General features: G+C 42.9%; 1 protein-coding gene across 3 annotated transcripts in view; it reads right to left on the reverse strand.

Moving 5' to 3' along the window:
* PPM1H (protein phosphatase, Mg2+/Mn2+ dependent 1H) overlaps positions 1–17,326 on the reverse strand; it is a 232,889-nt gene that overhangs the window by 43,903 nt on the left and 171,660 nt on the right. For all 3 annotated transcript variants that reach the window (XM_045032965.1, XM_045032956.1, XM_045032973.1), the window contains exons 5-6: positions 15,162–15,246; positions 3,534–3,652 (exon numbers count right to left, since the gene is read on the reverse strand). In XM_045032965.1, the coding sequence (XP_044888900.1) occupies positions 3,534–3,652; positions 15,162–15,246 (204 nt within the window). The remainder of the gene's footprint in view (positions 1–3,533; positions 3,653–15,161; positions 15,247–17,326) is intronic.

Below are 17,326 nucleotides of genomic sequence, written 5' to 3' on the forward strand. Positions count from 1 at the left end.
AGGACATGTGGAAAGATACCAAACATGCCATCTTCATGACAAGGTTTAACTTCTACCAGCCACAGGCCTGGGAACCCAGTACCACAGATCCAGCTGTGAGAAACTGCTCTTTCAACTTAGTAATACAGACGTCTGCCAGAAAATTGCAGCCTGAGATAGCTCAGAGGCTTGTTCAGCAGGAGACAGAGCTCTTAAGATACAATGCCAGCTACAGTATATATCGCGTGATGGCTGCTTAACACAACGCCAAGGGGGGTGACTTGCATTAAGCTCCCACCTAAAGGCTATATGGAATTTTTGGCACAAAATCTGAACACACGAGACAGAGAAAGGAGACAAGGTTGGGGTGGGGGTGGGGTAAGGATTGGGGGAGAAAGGAAACTGTTGGTCTCAAAGCAATTACAGGCGGCTTTAGACTAGTGTGAGGCAGTGCGCGTTGCTGGATCGGTGGCCATCCTTATGCTATGAGGAAGCTTGGCAGCTCTGCTACCACTGTGAGCTGCTGAAACAAAGCCAATGTGGAAACTTCACAGGAAAGAAAAAAAGCCCAACAGCATTATGACAGTCCCAGAGACAATAACCTTTTTTTTGTAATCCAAACAAGCCGGCCAAGCCAATCTATTGTTGAGCCTCTGAAAAGCTCCAGAGCACAGTAGAAGGGGAAAAAAAATCCTATAGCTTCTAATAGAAAACACAGAAAAACGCCCTGAATTTTAAAATCAAGCATAGTTCCTTTTTCAAGGGAAACCCTGGGGGCTATGTTTTACACCACTGGAGTTTGTTAGTTTTCTTTGCATTCAATAATTAAGTGTGAGAGTGAGCGTTTCTCTTTCAAAAACCACCCACACATCTACTCACCTGTGCAGGAGGGTCACTGATCAAAGATCTTACGAATTAATTAATCTCCTCATCCCCAAGCCCCCCCCCCTTCAAATTTTGCATGAAGAGGTCCAGGTTTGGCAGTGGCTTAGTACACCAGGTTATACTATAGTGAGTCTTGTGGAGAAGGTAAGGAAATATATGCTGGTTTAAACTCTATAATAGCTACGCTAACTCAAGGAGGGAAAGGGAGAAGTAAGTAACCTGAGGAGAGAAATCATCATCATGAAATAACAATCACTGAGCCTGTAAGTATGTTTGGCCTGGTCTACACTAAGGGGGGGTTCGAACTAGGGTACGCAAGTTCAGCTACGCAAATAGCGTAGCTGAACTCAAAGTACCCTAGTTCGACTGACTTACCCGTCCAGATGTGGCGGGGTCGAACTCCGCGGCTCTAAGGTCGACTCCGCCACCGCCGTTCGCGGTGGTGGAGTTCCGGAGTCGACTGGAGTGTGCGGGGAGTTTGAACTATCGCGTCTTGATTAGATGCGATAGTTCGAACTCCGAGAAGTCGAACTCACCGGACGGTGAGTATAGACCTACGCTTTGAAATCTAACATCTTAACTATATTTTTAGCCATTAATAGTATTCCAATGTTGAGCTCGGGGGCCTGTTTCATGAGCTAAACAAAAGACTCCTGCCTAGAAGATTATTACATAAGAACACACAGGTAGTGGGAAGCACAATTTCCTTGACCAAGCACATTTAAAACGGAAATGGCACCCTTATCTGATCAGCTAAGCTTCACAAGGAAATAGCAGTCCCTTCATCATTGGATTGTTTTCAGCTCTGAAGTAGAGAAACAAGAGACACTGCTGATATTCCAGCACCGGACTTAGTCTGAGAAAATGGCTACAAGATACTCAACTGCTGACTAATGACTCCAGTACAAAAGTGGTCCTCCCTTCTTTGCTCCCATTTATAAATTCAGGGACTAGAGTGAAGATGTGGCATCATCTTCCACTTGCATTTTTGTGGCTCTTTCCACACCCTTGTTCTTCAGCTGTCAGTACAACCCTGGTGTACTTACAGGTGAATTTTTAGTCATGGTTTAAGATATGTTACCTAACAGGATCGTAAACTGTAGTGTAAATGCTATGCAAATGTTTGTTCCAGGATACCAATGTTGTTAGTCACATTTCATCCTAGCCTAGCAACAGCCACCAGTATTCTGCCTATGCTGAAATTTATAACCAAGTTAAAACATGACGAAAAAGTGTGGACTTTCCTTTAGACAAAGAGAACATAACAAAAAATGAGTACATGAGAACTGACAGAGTTTACACACTGGTGTTAATGGGAACACAGGACTGGACTAGATGGACCACAGATCTGATCCAGTGTGGCAATTCCTGTCTCTAACAGGGGCCAATGCCAGATGCTTCAGAGGAAGATACAGGAAACTTCTTAATCCTTAGTAGTTAATCTTATGTCATGGAACAGGGGAACAGAAGCTCCTGATATATCTTCTCTATACTGTTCATTATTTGATACTTTTATTTTGTCCCCTCTTACTCATCCCCTTTTTTAAAGCTATTTAAAAATACCATTCCCCCAATCTCCTCACATGAATGTATTTCCTGGCCTTTGATTACTCTTGTTGCCCTTCTTTAAACACACCTTTAATTTTGCAAAAGTTCTTTTTTAGCTGGTATGACCAGTGCTGCACTGAAATAGGACATATAATTGATTTATATAAAGGCATTATAATATTATCTGTATTATTCACCGCCCTATTCCTTATTCATCCTGACATTGTTTGCCTTTTTGACCACAGATGCCCATCACAATGATGCCCAGGTTTTGCCCGAGTTGATACAGTTAATTTAGAACCCCATAAGGTGTTTGAGTAGTTGGAATTTTTCCCTCCCGTGTGGATTACTTTGCATTTATCAACACTGAATTTCATTTGCCATTGTGTTGCCCATTCACCCAACTTGTTTAGGGCTCTGAATTTCCTCCCATTAGTCTCTGCTCCCGACTAACCTAAATGACTATCTGCAAATCTCGTTACCTCATTGCTCATTCCCCTTTCCAGAGAACTGATAAATATATTAAACAATGGGATAACTGTTACAGAATCTTGAGTCACCCTACCGTTAACGCTTTGCCAAAAGGAAATTTGACCATTTATTCTTCCTCTGTTTCCCTTCTCCTAGCCAGTTTTTAATACTTTGCCCCTCACCCAATGACTACTTACCTTCTTTAGTAGCTTCTTGTGTGGGACCTTGTTCAAGTCCTTTTGAAAATCTAGGGGTATCTACCCTACAACCACTTCAGTGGCACATTATTAAGGAGTTCTTCAAGCACATTATTAAAGAAAATGAATTTATTTTAAACCAGAGACTACAATATTTATAAAACAGAGTGATTTCAAACACATGAAAGAGTCACATGATATGTCCTTTGAGGGTCTTGCCTCACTATCACTTCTCACACCAAGAATGAGCCAAAGTCATAACTCTAGGTAGTAATCTCTGATTTATTTAAGATTTTGTTTCCTAAAAAGAATAAAAAGTTGGATAGAGGGAGATCCCCTTTCACAACACAACACATGCACACTTCTGTTTTGATGTAGACAGATTTATGCTAAAATCAAGAATGCATGCATTTTTCCCCCCACTTTCAATGCTCAGAAATGGCAAGTTCTTACCAGCCAGTCATGTTAAAGTCCCTGTATAGCATCCTCTTCCCAACTTCCTTACGCTGCACCCTCCTTGGAAACTCTAAATGTGTGAACTCGTTACCCAGTAGGTGGGGCTGCATGAAAGCCTATGGGCAAAAAAAACAGAAACCATGGTCATATCTTACAACAAAATTCATCCTGTCCCCCCCGCCATTTTCATAAATTTTTTAAAAAGAAGTGATGACTAACTATCCTAGCAAACAGTATTCATACACATGAATAAAAGTCTGATAGACTATTTGGTGGTTAGTATAGAAAGCTAATCAGATACCTCCATAATCAGCAGTGAGATCTCCCCCAAGTCTTCTATTTTCTCCCACTTAATAAATACTAATACTTAGTACTTGTATAGCATATTTCATCCATTTATCTCAAGGCAGTTTGACAAGGTAGATAAGCATTATCATTAAGGCTAAGATTCTGTCAAGGGTATTTTTAGTAAACGACACGGACAGGTCACAGGCAATGAATAAAAATTCATAGAAGCCCATGACCTGTCCCTGAATTTTACTAAAAATACCCGCGGGTGGGGGCGGGGGGCAAACAAAGTTCAGCTGGGGCTTGCAGCTGCTCCCACCGCTGCTCCTGTGGCAGGGGCTGACGGCTGCTGCTCCAGCCCCAGTGGGGCTGACCCAACCCCAGCTGTTGTTCTGGCAGCCCCGGGGCTGGCTGCTGGCCAGCTCTTCTGACAGCCACTGCTTTAGCAGCCCTGGGGCTGACAGCTGCTCCAGACCTGCCCCAGAAGTAGTCACGGAGATCCTGGAAAGTCATGGAATCTATGACCCCTGTGACAGAATCGTAGCCTTAATTATCATCCCATTTCACACCTGCAGAATCAGAGAGAGATCAAGGCCCATCTTCAGCCAGCCAGCCAGTCAGTTCCCATTTTTGTAGCATGTTTATTAATTGCTTTCCTTCTTCTAAGGGGGAAAAAAAACAACACAAAAAAAAAGTACTGACCCCATTTCTCCTGCTAAACCTGTACCAGTTCCTGACAAATTGCCTTTAGCAAATAAATTCTCAGTTATACAATATTTTCTGTTACCATGAGTATATCTGGTCCTCCCGGAAGTGAATAATTATTCATGCTGGACAGATCCAATCATAGTATGGGTAAACATATTAACTAGAGCTAGTCAGAAAATGGAATCCTCCCCCTGAAAGAAAATGTCAAGTTTTCAGTCAAAAACTAAAATATTTCAGTCCTGCCTCATGAGAGTTGTAGTTTGGGTGCCTCACATTCCCATTCTCCTCTGTGTGCCTGGCTCCCTGGTCAAACGACATCTTTCCACATGATGCACCATGGTCTCAGTTCTTGGTGATGGGAGGCAGTGTATCATGATAGCTGCATGGCAGCAGTGCATCATGGGAGATTAAATACATCCAGTGACCCTGGCCCATAGAAAAGAACTAGAGCATGAGGCACCCGAACTACAGTTCTCATGCGGGACTGTGGTGGCATTTCGGAATCAAAATATTTCTGTTTTCTGCCAAAATATTTTGGGTTTTGGCTTTCAGATGTTAAATAAAAACTGGTTTTTAAAAAAAAAATTTTTTGGTAGAAAATGGACACTTTTCACAGAAAATTTAATTTAGTTAAAAACAAAATTTTCTATCAAAAACAGCTTTGGTGAAATTTTTTTGATCAGCCCTAATATTTACACAGCTCTGCCAACGTGCCTCAGTTCCTGCCCTGCTGCACTCCAGCTACTGAGATCCTGGATCTCTCTACCAAAGACTGCTTGCTAATGTTACTAAAGGGTCTGGTGATTCTGTGATAGTGTAGCAGGGTGGACCCCTGCTCCTGCCCTGAAGGGTTAAAAACAGCCCTGGGAGGGGGCTGTGGCTGGAGAAAGCAGGTTTTAGGCTGGGCTGATTGGGGAAAGAAGGCTGCAGCTGGGCCATGCCCCAATCAGGCCCAGCTGGCCCCTTTCAGAGGCTGTGAGCCAGAAGCCCAAGCAGTCTCTCTGTGTGTGTAGAGGGAGAAGGGCCTGGCTGCAGGGAGCTAGACACAAGGTTCCTGAGTGGAGCAGGGCTGGGGAAAGGCAGAAGAGCCGGGGAGCTCCCCCCTGGAAAGCCCCAGGCTGCAGCCTAGTATTGGGCCAACAGGTACTGGGGAGGTTGCAGAGGGCAGCCCAGGGGTAGGCCAAGGCAGCAGGTCCAAACCCAACCTTGCCGGTGATGAGTAGGCTGATACTGCAGTCTGCCCCAGGGCGTGGGGCTAGACAATGACTGGCAGTAGCCATATACTGAGGCAAGGTGGGGATAGTGGGTGGGGGTTCGCCAGGGAGGGGAGACCCTAAGACTGAGAGAAAGGGGTTACTGCCAGGGGGCAGCACCCCATGTAAAAGGGCACCGGGTCCAGGGAGGGACACGGGGGCCAGAGGACAGGCAGATCACCGGCCTGCAGAGGGTGCTCCAGAGCTGGAACGAGCTAATTCCTGAAAGACACCAGCAGGAGGCGCCGCAGGGGTGAGTCCGCTTGTCTACAGATGGGAACCAACGTCAGACTAAACCATTTATTTTCATTTGAGGTCTAGAAAGAAGTTACACCGAAATCCCCAGATGTGAAAAGTTAATCCATTAACACCGTGCCTGAGCTCATGTACAACATTAATAGTTATGTTTTCCCTCCACATTTTATCATAAGCAGCAGCAAAAAGAAACGAAAGAAAACATTTAAGGCTTATTTACATATGCATATTGTGGGGTTTTTGCATTTACTGACAGTAAGCTTCTGCCTGAGACAAACTGAGCCAAATTAGCCAGGGATCTGGGCCTAAGGTGGACAGACAAAAGTTGCATTTCCCTTAGCCTTCTGGAAATGTCTCTCTTCCCCCTGTTCATTTGGTTAAGGGAATAAAATCTGCCTTATCTTCAGCAGCAGCTGCAGTCAGGGAAGATCAAATGAGTTGGCATTAGTTTCTAGCCATGACATAAATGTAGTACTCATGAAAAATGAGCAGTTGGGAGTATCTGAAACCTTAACTGATGTACCCAATAGCTCTCATACAAAAAGGTCACAATAAAATATTTCCTTTATTTAAGGCGTGAACTTGCTGAATTCAGTGGGAGCTGGATCAGGCTCAACACATCACCTCTCTATCTTAAAGAAACCAATTGCTTCCATTCTTTTATCCAGATATCTTTTGAGAAAAAAACCTCCAGCTTCACTGAAATAGAGTCAAGGCAGATGACGTTTTGACTGGCTAACTAGACTGCAGTCTACTTTCGAGGCCCAACTTTCAAGTTTGATGGAGACCTTCTTCTCTTTTGCTGAAACAAGAGTTCCATCAAATCCCTTCTCAGCACAGGACAATATTACTTTATCTGCAAAATGTAGTCTTCAACAAAGTTCCCCTAAAATATTGTCCTAACAGGCCATGTACATGGATCACTGTCCCCTGCTAAAATAATTTACTGTAAGGTATTACTGATTTTTAAAAATGTCTAGTGAGATCAAATCTATAGCATACATCTTGGAAAGAGGTTTCCTGTACCTTTACTTTAGAATTTTAGATATCCAATATGTAAATTTATGTATAATCATTGCATTTATCTTTTTTCTTTTATATTGAAAACTATACATGTCTAAAAGAGTTTGATTCAGTATATTGCAGTATAAAATCTATCTGGTAATTTTTGACAGCCAAGAGATGAGATAGAAACCTGGTTGCTAATTTTGATAGATAATTTTGTATTTTATTGATATCCTAAATAAATTCCTGAAACTCAGTATTTTATTACGTTTTTTTCTGGGCTTTTCCACTATTCACTCTTTTTTCATCTGCAGTGTTGAAAAAATGAAGTAACTAATCAGTTTAGAACGTTGATGATTTCAGTTTTTGTAAAAAATACAGTACATGGATTATCTTGAGCAAATAATTACAAATCCAGTCCACTTGAAGCTTAGTATTCTCTGCCTTTAAAACAGGCAGCACTGTTTAAAACACAAAAACGCCCTACCACCAATGGAGTTTTTCCCCTCTTAGATTATCAGATTGCTTGTTTTACTGTATAGACAACTCCAAAAGAAACTAAATCCATAAGGCTTTTAGCAACATTTTTTCTTGGAAAATAAGAATGTCCCTTATTGCAAAGGGAAAGTGATTGTGAGAGACTGCGTTTCATAAAGATTTGCTCAGATGGAAAATCTAAGGTCACACGTGAAATAAGATTAATAAAGCTGGCAGAGCTACCAGTGGACTGCTAATGTTCAAATAAGATTTCTCTTCCGCAGCCTACCCTCAATGTTTGATTTACAATCTAAGAATCTTAACTTGATTCTAGTATTTTTGACGTCAGTAAAACAGAGAAGGAGAAGAGTAATTTGGAAGCTGCTGGTGTCTGAATGTGAGCTGAATTCTTATGTGAAGAAACATTTCTTTTGCAGTTATTCTTGAAGTTTCCTTGGTAATTCTACAAAGTGATATGAATGTGCCACTATAAAACACAGAACTGACTCCTTTCAGACTGCGTTATTGAGAACTGTTCCCTATTTACTACAAGGCGTGGCTCTTCACCTTCCCCCTGGTGACAGATTGTGTTTTGCAATAGAAAAAGAAAATAAATACAAAACAAAAATCTTCAACATCTGCAGATCTTTAAAGGAGATCCACAAGCAGACACAAAGAAATCTCTTTAATTGATCAACAAAAGCAAAATGTGAATCAATTCTAACAAACATTTAGATAGTGGTTAGACATCACACTTGTCAATGATTTTGCATATACTCAGTCTAGGTTTAAAAGACTGCTAAGAGAAAAATATATTTCACAGAAAAAATGTTACTTAGCTTTAAAGTAAAAACAACCAACCTTGGTGAATATCAAATACTTTACTTTCTGTATTCTTACCAGGCTACTTAAGAAGGCTTCACTCTACTATTCTGGCTTTAGGGTCCAAAAAATATTTTCCACCATTTTGGTCTTTCAACAGTTATTACTGTCTGCTTTGGCACACATCTACAGTATTCTGTATTATATGCTTTTGGGAGTCAGCCATTTTATGGTTGTCTATATTAAAAGTTCAGCATTAGTTATGTTCTTTTAACAGTTAGCCATGTAGAAAAGAACCCACTCATGGAAATATGAGTCACACTTCTTTCAACGGGCTGGTTTCCCCATTTCCTTTTTATTAAAATTGATCTGGAAAGCAAATGTGAAAACTAAGTTAACTCACATTTATGTACCAATATCCCAACAAATTAGGCTGTAGAGAGCATTTGTGTGCCTTACAATTCTCTTTGCGAAGTCCTTTAATGTTGACTACTTCACTCAGGCTATCCTAGAATGCATCATTCTGTGACATCCAATATCAGAAGTTTCATTGCAACTCATGGTACTATCAGGGTTGCCATTTTTACCTATAAATATAGCCAAGCCTCAAGGTATAGTACTATTCCTTTAATATAAGGACAATAATCATTGTGTCTTTTCCTCAAGCACTACATTTTAGTTCACGACTCCACACTCACACTGGAAAAGGTTAAGTGTGACACATCCAGGGGAGGTTCCAAGCACACTGGTCAGTTACTCTAGGGCTGGATCCATATTCAAAGCCAAACAGGAAATCTAAATAGGGGAAAACATTAGAAAAAGAAAACAAGTCTCCAGGATCAGAAATATAGGGCCAGGTCCTGGGTGGACAACTGTAGTTTCCCTTTATATGGGAAAGTTTCCAACTGGTGGAGAACTGACACTGGCTGTCTCTAGCACCAGATGAGCACAAAAAGTGGCCTATAGCCACCTTTGCTCCTCCTTCTGTCCAATGCACCAAGCAGAGCTCTGGTGCATCTGAAGATTTGGATCTAAGGTGAATGTGTAAAGAAATACAAGAGTAAGAAATCTGGACAAAATGGGTATTTTGGAAGTAGACTGTACTACCATTAACCAACACTCATTGTTGGGAAGTTGAAAGGAGCCCCCGCTCCCCAAACCATACAAAACATTTCCATATCCCAGGTAATACTTTGTAAACTAATCTTTCAGACAGAGAAGTATCTATTTAAAAGAATTACATGAGGGGACAGATGGTCTTGTAGCTAAGGCACTAGACATACTTGGGAGATCTGGGTTAAATTCCCAGCTCAGGCACAGAATTCTTCTGTATTGTAGAGCAAGTCATGTAATGTCTCTGAGCCTCTGTTCCCCATCTGTAAAATGGAACAGCAATAATTCCTTCTGCCCACTCCTGATCTTTCTAGACCGCAAACTTTCTGAAGCAGGAACCCTGCCTTGAACTGCATACAGACAATATTTAGGCCGACTGTAATGCAAACGATAATGTTGTACCTGTCTGCAAAAGTCAATATTAACAGAAGTTTCTGGAGGGAATACATGATAAAATACATGTTGCAAAAATGAACTAAATGGCAAAATCTAGAATGATTCATATTAAAAAAAGTCTCTTCAGAAGATGAAAAGGAAATTGATTGGGGTAATCTCCAGACATATTTTTTGCCAGCCCAAATGCTGAAGTCTTAGAAAACTTCAGAAGGCAACAAATCAGTGCACAGTCAATATCTGGTTGGATTTTATCATCTTTTTCACAGCATGTTAGCAAGGGAAGCACCATGATTTCCTTCCAGAGTGCCTCAGGGATCATAATAAAAAGGTTGTCACAAATGCTGAGCCCCACAACTTCAAAGCAAAAGGACAACACTTCGTAGCCTGGCAAAAACCTGTCTGAAGAAGGGCCTACTACATGAATGGAACCTATTTGGGAGCAAGAAGACAACAAGTGCTGTGAATCTGGAGAGGGAAGGGAATGCGAATGTAACACTTGTACATCTTTTGCTAAATGATCTGTGTCTTAAGGTGTCATATCTTTAAGAGGAGATGACTGCTAGGAGGGGATCTGTAACTGGAAGTGCCAAGAAGTTTCTAGCTCATTGACAGAGCAGATTGCTTCTGCTGCAAACATCCATATAGAATCAGTGGGAGGAATCCAGGGGCTGCATTCAGTTAAGTGTAGGTTGCATTTGAATGTACGCTTTTCTCCTAAAGAAGTAAAACTCTAGGTGAGACTAGTCCTTACTAGATGGTTGGGGTGAGAGTGACTCGATGAATGGAAGCCCAAGTGCTCCTTGGAGCTGCTAAGAAATAGGTCCATGCTCATGGATATTGTAGGACAGGCCCTAACAAAAACTACGCTATAATTTGGGCTGGTCAGAAAATCTTTTGTCTAATGGTTTTTCTGCATTGTTAAACTAGCTCTAGTTGCAACAGTGACCCGTGCCACTTTCTTCTCTGTTTCTGGAGGAGACAAGACTGCAGTGGGTTTATAGTTCATTTGAGCTAAACACATATTACGAGAAGGAAGATTACATTGGCACTGACAACTGCAGAGTGACATATTTATATTAAAATGACCAGAATGTGCATTTCTTCCTGTTGTTCAGTATGCATGGGAGAGGGAACTGGGAAACTACATTTAAACTGGAAGCCAGAGACTTGCATCCAAACAAATCCAAAGTAAATACCCTTAAGACAAGAAAGTGCAGTGAATATTGGTTTCCAGAGATGTAAGGATTAAAAGAGACAGGTGATGGCCTTAGACAGATAAGGAGGATGACCAGAAATCTCAGGTGGTTTAGATACATTATAACCAAGCATTTGAACTTTTAGAATTGGATGCTTATTCAAGCTAAATAAGAAAACTTGGGATTCTTTTGAGGTTTGCCCTAATTAACACTCATTTTCCAAGTGCCTCAAAATACTGTTAGATGGCTACTACTACTTTTTTTTTTTAAACACTGGAGTAAAAGTGTTACCTATGGAACGTTTGAAATTGTCTCTAATTTTGTTTCACGCTCTTGCTGTCTTGTGTGGATTTCCTTTGAACATGATACCCGGGGCCCAGGCACATTTGCTACATATACAAATGAAATCAACAAAAAAAGGTAAAGAAAATTCCAGGGGAAACAGCAGAAGTGCTTTTCAAATCAGCTCCTGTTTTCAACTATAAGCCAGAAAGGACATCAAAAGAGCAAAATCCCTTGTAGGCAATGCTTTATCTCTTATTTTCCTAGAGAAGTGCCAGGCTCCCAAGATACTACAGATTCCCTTTATTTTACAGGAAAACAAATTATTTTAAATATAACTAAGTATAAATATTTATTAGGCCTCCTTTGTATTTGGTTCTCTGAATATGAATACATCCCAAAATATTTCTTTCCTCTGAAATGTTCAGACTCAAGCAATGAACTGGAATAGGAATTAAATCTGAACAGAAAAACAAAAAGGCATTGCCTTCAAAAAAATGATTTTAAAATCCCAACAATCTTGCATCTCTACCCCACCAAATACTGAAACAGTTGGAATAGGCTGAACATAAAAGGTATTTTAGGAACAGCAGAAGACCATCAGGCCTTGACTTGCCCAGTTAATGAAGCTGCATTAACTTTAACTGGAACTTTTGAGAGGCAAACCAAAAGACTGTAGCAGGTAAGAAATCTGTTTGCAATGCCACTTTTTATGATCTCGTGTGACTGTGACAGGGTCCTAGCTAGGAAACCCTGAGCCAGCCTCTGTCACGCCAGCTCCAATCAAGAAAGGGGAATTGGAGCTGGTGGAGTAAGTGCAGGCCTAAGTGGCAAACGGGGAACAGCTGCCGGCCTTGTTAGCCAGGGGCTATATAAACGCTGGCAGGAAGGAAGCCACGGGGAGAGGAAAGGGAGGAGTCAGGGGCTGCTCTCCCCTGCTGGTTGCAGAAGCCAACAGTCCCTGAGGCTGTAAGCCTGATGTTGTCTGTAGCTACAAGGTGGTGGGAACTTCTACTGTAAACAAAGAGAACAGGTGATTGCACCAAAGCAAAGGTCTATGGCAGGTTTGTGGGTGCAACCTGGGCAGAAGCTAGAAGGAACCACCGGTGCCCTGTAAGACATGGGGGCTTGTCCAGGACCCTGAGCCAATGGATGTGGTTGGTGGCCCGGAGATGGGGGAGACTCTGCAATGGCTCGTAAAAGATGAGGAGCAGATGCAGAAGGCCCTGCAAAGCATGCAGCAGTCCCACCAGGCTGAGAAACAGGCCTTGCTAACCTGTCAGGCAGAAAAGCAGAAAAACCTACAGGACTTTAAAAGAGAGCAGGCCAGCGTGCAGCAGCAATTCCTGCAACAAATGGTGAGTCCCACAGTAGGAGATGGCACCCGCCCGCCAGGCTTGGGACTCTGTAAAATGGGCCCAGCAGATGACCCGGATTCCTTGGTTTGTTTGAGCGGGTAGCCATGGGTGCAGATGGGATAGGGCAACTGGCTCCCTATCTGGTGGGAGAAGCTCAAGAGGCCTACATGGCCCTAAGCAAGGAACAGGCCTGGAATTATGGGATGGTGAGGGAGGCCATCCTGGACTGGGTGGACCTATCGGCGGAGAAATACCGTCAAAAGTTCTGGTCAGCCCGATGGATGGGTGCTGCAGAGTCCTGGGCATTCGCCCAGAGACTGATGGACTGGATCACCTGCTGGCTGAGGCCCGAGACGCAAACAGTAGGGGAGATAATGGATGCCCTCATCTTAGAACAATTGCTACAGGGCCGCCGTGAGAATATCCAAGTCTCGGTCAGGCAACATCAGCCAAGTATGGTTGATGAAGCAGTCAAGTTGACCGAGGAGTACACGGTGGCAGACATTCCCCAAAGGGAGAGCCGATCCTAAAAAGACAGATAGTTGAGGAAGAAACTGAGGGAACCCCTTCCTGGGAAAGGCCCTGAGAGGAAGAAGGAACCCTGAGAAGCTCCCAGTAGAGCTGGCGTGATTATTTGCTGGCAATGCGGGCAGCCAGGACATAAAAACAGGGACTGCCCAGATATAGAATGTGGGTGGGCTGAATTTTGTGGCTGGACCAACGCTGGAGGGGGGACAAGGGGGTAGAGGCTGTCCACCATCCCGGTGAGGGTGAGGAGGAAACGCCATAGGGGTAGATACAGATTCAGCCCCCTTGCTCATCCAGAGGGTGCTGATAAAACTGCACTGAATAATTCCAAGTGCATGTATTGTCCTGGAGCGTATCCTTGGGGACAGGAGATACTGCCCGATGGCTCAGATCGCCCTAGAAGTGCGGGGAAGCTTTAAATGGAAGTGAGTCGGGGTAGTAGAGAGGTTACCATACCCCATTATGTTAGGTACAGACTGGGGCCTTCCCTTGGAGGGAAAAGGAAAGGTTCCCTGTAGAAGGGGAGGGGACCCCTAGACTGAGAAGCCCTGGGGAGGAAGAAGAGCAAGGCCCTCAGGGTAGCAACCATGAGAACCCTAGACAACAGAGCCCGGATAGGGTAGATCGAGGGGAAGGAGGTGTGGGGGAGAGGGCCAGCCCAAGTCCCTTAGAGGGAGAAAAGGGGTAACTGGAGCTCCCCACAACGCAGCTCCCAGGAGAAGAAACAGGGACCCTGCATGGTGGCTTGGGAGAACCCAAGGTATCCAGTAGGAGGTTGAGATTGGCCTTGACCCTCAACCAGAAGAAAAGGGGATAAAGGAGAAGGGATGCTTGCTGGGGTGAAATTGGTGTGAGGACCTGTCAGTGGCAGCAGAGCTATAGGGACATCCACCTCCTGACCAGTGTACTTTTTGTGGGTGGGGATGAAGGAGCCTCCAGGAGATGATGCTGGTGATTGCCTGAAAGAGAGGGAGAGGCTTCCCTGGACGAACCCTTCTGGATGGGAGTGGAGAGGCTGAGGAAGGATGAATCTGGTGGTTCATAAGGGGACAGGTGTGTGACAGGGTGCTGGCTAGGACACCCTGAGCCAGACCTCTGTCACAACAGCTCCAATCAGGAAAGGGGAATTGGAGCTGGTGGAGTAAGCGCAGACCTAAGTGGCAAACAGGGTACCACTGCCGGACTCGTTAGCCGGGGCTACATAAATGCTGGTAGGAAGGAAGCCAGGGGCAGAGGAAAGGGAGGAGCCAGGGAGTTAGCGGCTGCTCTCTCCTGCTGGTTGCAGAAGCCAACAGTCCCTGAGGCTGTAAGCCTGCCGCTTTCTATAGCTACAAGGTGGTGGGAACTTCTACTGTAAATAAAGAGAACGAGTGATTGCACCAAAGCAGAGGTCTACGCCCGGTTTGTGGGCACAGCAGGGGCAGAAGCTAGAGGGGCCCATCGGCGCCCTGTTGCAGTCATACAGCAATCAGTGGGCTCAACTGTTAGTTTTAATGGTGTAAATATTAAATGGCGGTTTGAGTCAGAAAGAAGTAAAAATATATTTAGTTAGTTATTCATTACATGGCTTATAGGCTAATAGTGCTTTGTACATAAACCATCCTGTCTCTCATTCGCTAGTCATGGGCAAACTAGTAAAGCATCCTTCCCAATCCACAGTTATCCACACTGAATGACACCACCTCTATGGTAGATCCAGCCTAGGTAAGAGATCTCTGTCAGCCATGCTAATAAAACACGGGAAAACAATATGCACCACAGTCTCTCTCACACACAAATGTCAGACTGCTACATTAAATACCATTGCACAGTAAACACTGGGAGGGAGTTAAGTACCCTACTCAGTTTGCTCATAGATGTGCTATAGTAAAATGTTACTTAATCTTGTGAACATATGACGGAGCAACATTCAGCAGCAGGTAGTACAATCCTCAGGTCTCTTACCAGATATTGTAGTCGCTGACGCTCAGTCTCAGGAGTGAATTCTGAAGACACTGGTATAATTTCTTTGTTCCTGATTATTATGGCCCTGCAATTGTCATAAAACATTGTCAGTAGAGACTATAGAAAATACTGGGACATGTGGTCTTTTTCTAACATTAGCCGGGTGCTTATTCTGCTCAGACCACAGCAAGACAAAAAAGTGCCTTCCCCTCTCCCCCCCCAAATTATTATAAAAAACTAGATGCCAACTCTTGCCCCATTTTATTTTTGGTGGAATAGCAAAACAGTAGATTTGCTTATGTCAAATTCAACTCATTCTTAGAGCTCAGAAAAATCAGGCACCCAAACAATAAGGACAGGAGTTATTTCAAGCCAACTCTACAGGGTATATTCTTATTCATGAAAGCCAGACACCCAGAGGAGATACTGCAGAATTACTGATTGCAGAACAACCCTTTGCAGGCTTTAATCCCAGTAGGGGCTGACACTCTCCAACCTGCTGGCTTCAGATGACTCATGCAAGCTACTTTCCAGTTATTGATTGGTCGTATGTCATGTCAGAACATTTCCATTCTCGCAGCAAATGGAAATGGCAAAGCAAATCCTGTTTAACACAAATCTAACTAGCTACCTGCCAGAGGAAGACAGGTAATGGGATGGCTATAGATCATCTGGCAGATTTCACACACATTTCTGCAAATGGCACAGAGAAAAGAAAATTCTACCAAACAATGAATATATTTCTGTCATCTCTATAAAATATCTGTATAAAATAAAATGCCACATTTGTCCCTTGTGTAACTGTTTCAGCTAATGGGAGATACACCAGGGAAGAATTTGGTTTGTAATGTTTCTACTGTATTTATTGTTCATGTATCCATTCTAATAATAGAATTTTATTCTGATACTTTTTTTTATTATTTAGGCAGCCCCTCAAGTGGTGCACTCATGGTGCTTTATATGGTGGTTAAAGAAGACATACATGTTCCCAAAGATTTTATAATCTTCAAATCTGCCCATCTAGATTATTAGAGTATCTTAAAATTGGAACACTTGGTACTGTATTGACTTCCCCCCCCCTTTTTGACATTACACTATGCATACACAAGTAACTGTTATTTGAATGCAAGTCTTTACAGTTCTAACATCATATTGATCCCTCCCTTTTGTGATCCTTTACGCCCTTTTCACTTGTGCTATTCATATCTTAATTCCTTTGATAATTTGATTCGTTTATTGACTGCTACCCTACATTGGGTATCCTAGTGGCACAGAAAAGCCATTAAAGTACATCGTATACACACACACACACACACACACTCTCTGATGAACCTTAAGCGGAGATTCAAGAGACAGACCCTCCTTGGAAAACACCCCTTAAAGTGCTGCTTTTCACAATTAGGTCTAGGGCATAACTGCAATACATCACATCCCCATAAGTCATTTAATGCTATATTAGATTAATGTAACCTCCAAATCACTAGCTAATATGCAAATATAGCAATGATGTAATGGAATGATAGAGGGAACAAATGGGTTGGGTGGGATTGTAGGGGTTATGTGGAAATGAACAGGGATGCGTGGAGAGGTTGAATCTATGTCGCAGAGAATGCAGAAATGTGGGCCTTCAGTTGCAAGGGGTCTTGTACTGGGAGGAGAGAGAGAGAGAGAGAGAGAGTGTGTGTGTGTGTAAATAGTTTTGATAGAGACCATGAGCTTATTGCTCTTGGTTTTTCTGAACTCCACATGCAAATGATGCTACAGGTTTATTAGTGGAAGTTAGAGGGGAACACACAGAAACCCACCGTACAGCATCATATTTGCTTCATGAAAGCTAAGAATCCCATTGCTATTAATATCAGAAATTCCATGTATTTTCTGTGTGGGGAGGGATTCTCCTAGTGGTAATAATTCAATCATTTTAAAATGGGGAAAACACTGGGGAGAAATTTTGGCAGAATCTTCTTCTAAATATAGTTTAAATTAGTAATGGGTCTACCCCCCCTCCCCCTCCTCTCATTCCAGTCTGGTAAAAATGACTTGGTGGAAGTCATAATTAGGCTTTGCAGTATGCCCAGAAGTTCAGCACCTTCATTTGCAAAACTGAAATAAGAACAGCACTGACTGTTTTGTGTGCTGGCAGCTTTGCTTTATTTTTTGCTAAT

Source organism: Mauremys mutica, chromosome 1 (genome assembly GCF_020497125.1).
Source record: "Mauremys mutica isolate MM-2020 ecotype Southern chromosome 1, ASM2049712v1, whole genome shotgun sequence".
NCBI lineage: Eukaryota > Metazoa > Chordata > Testudines > Geoemydidae > Mauremys > Mauremys mutica.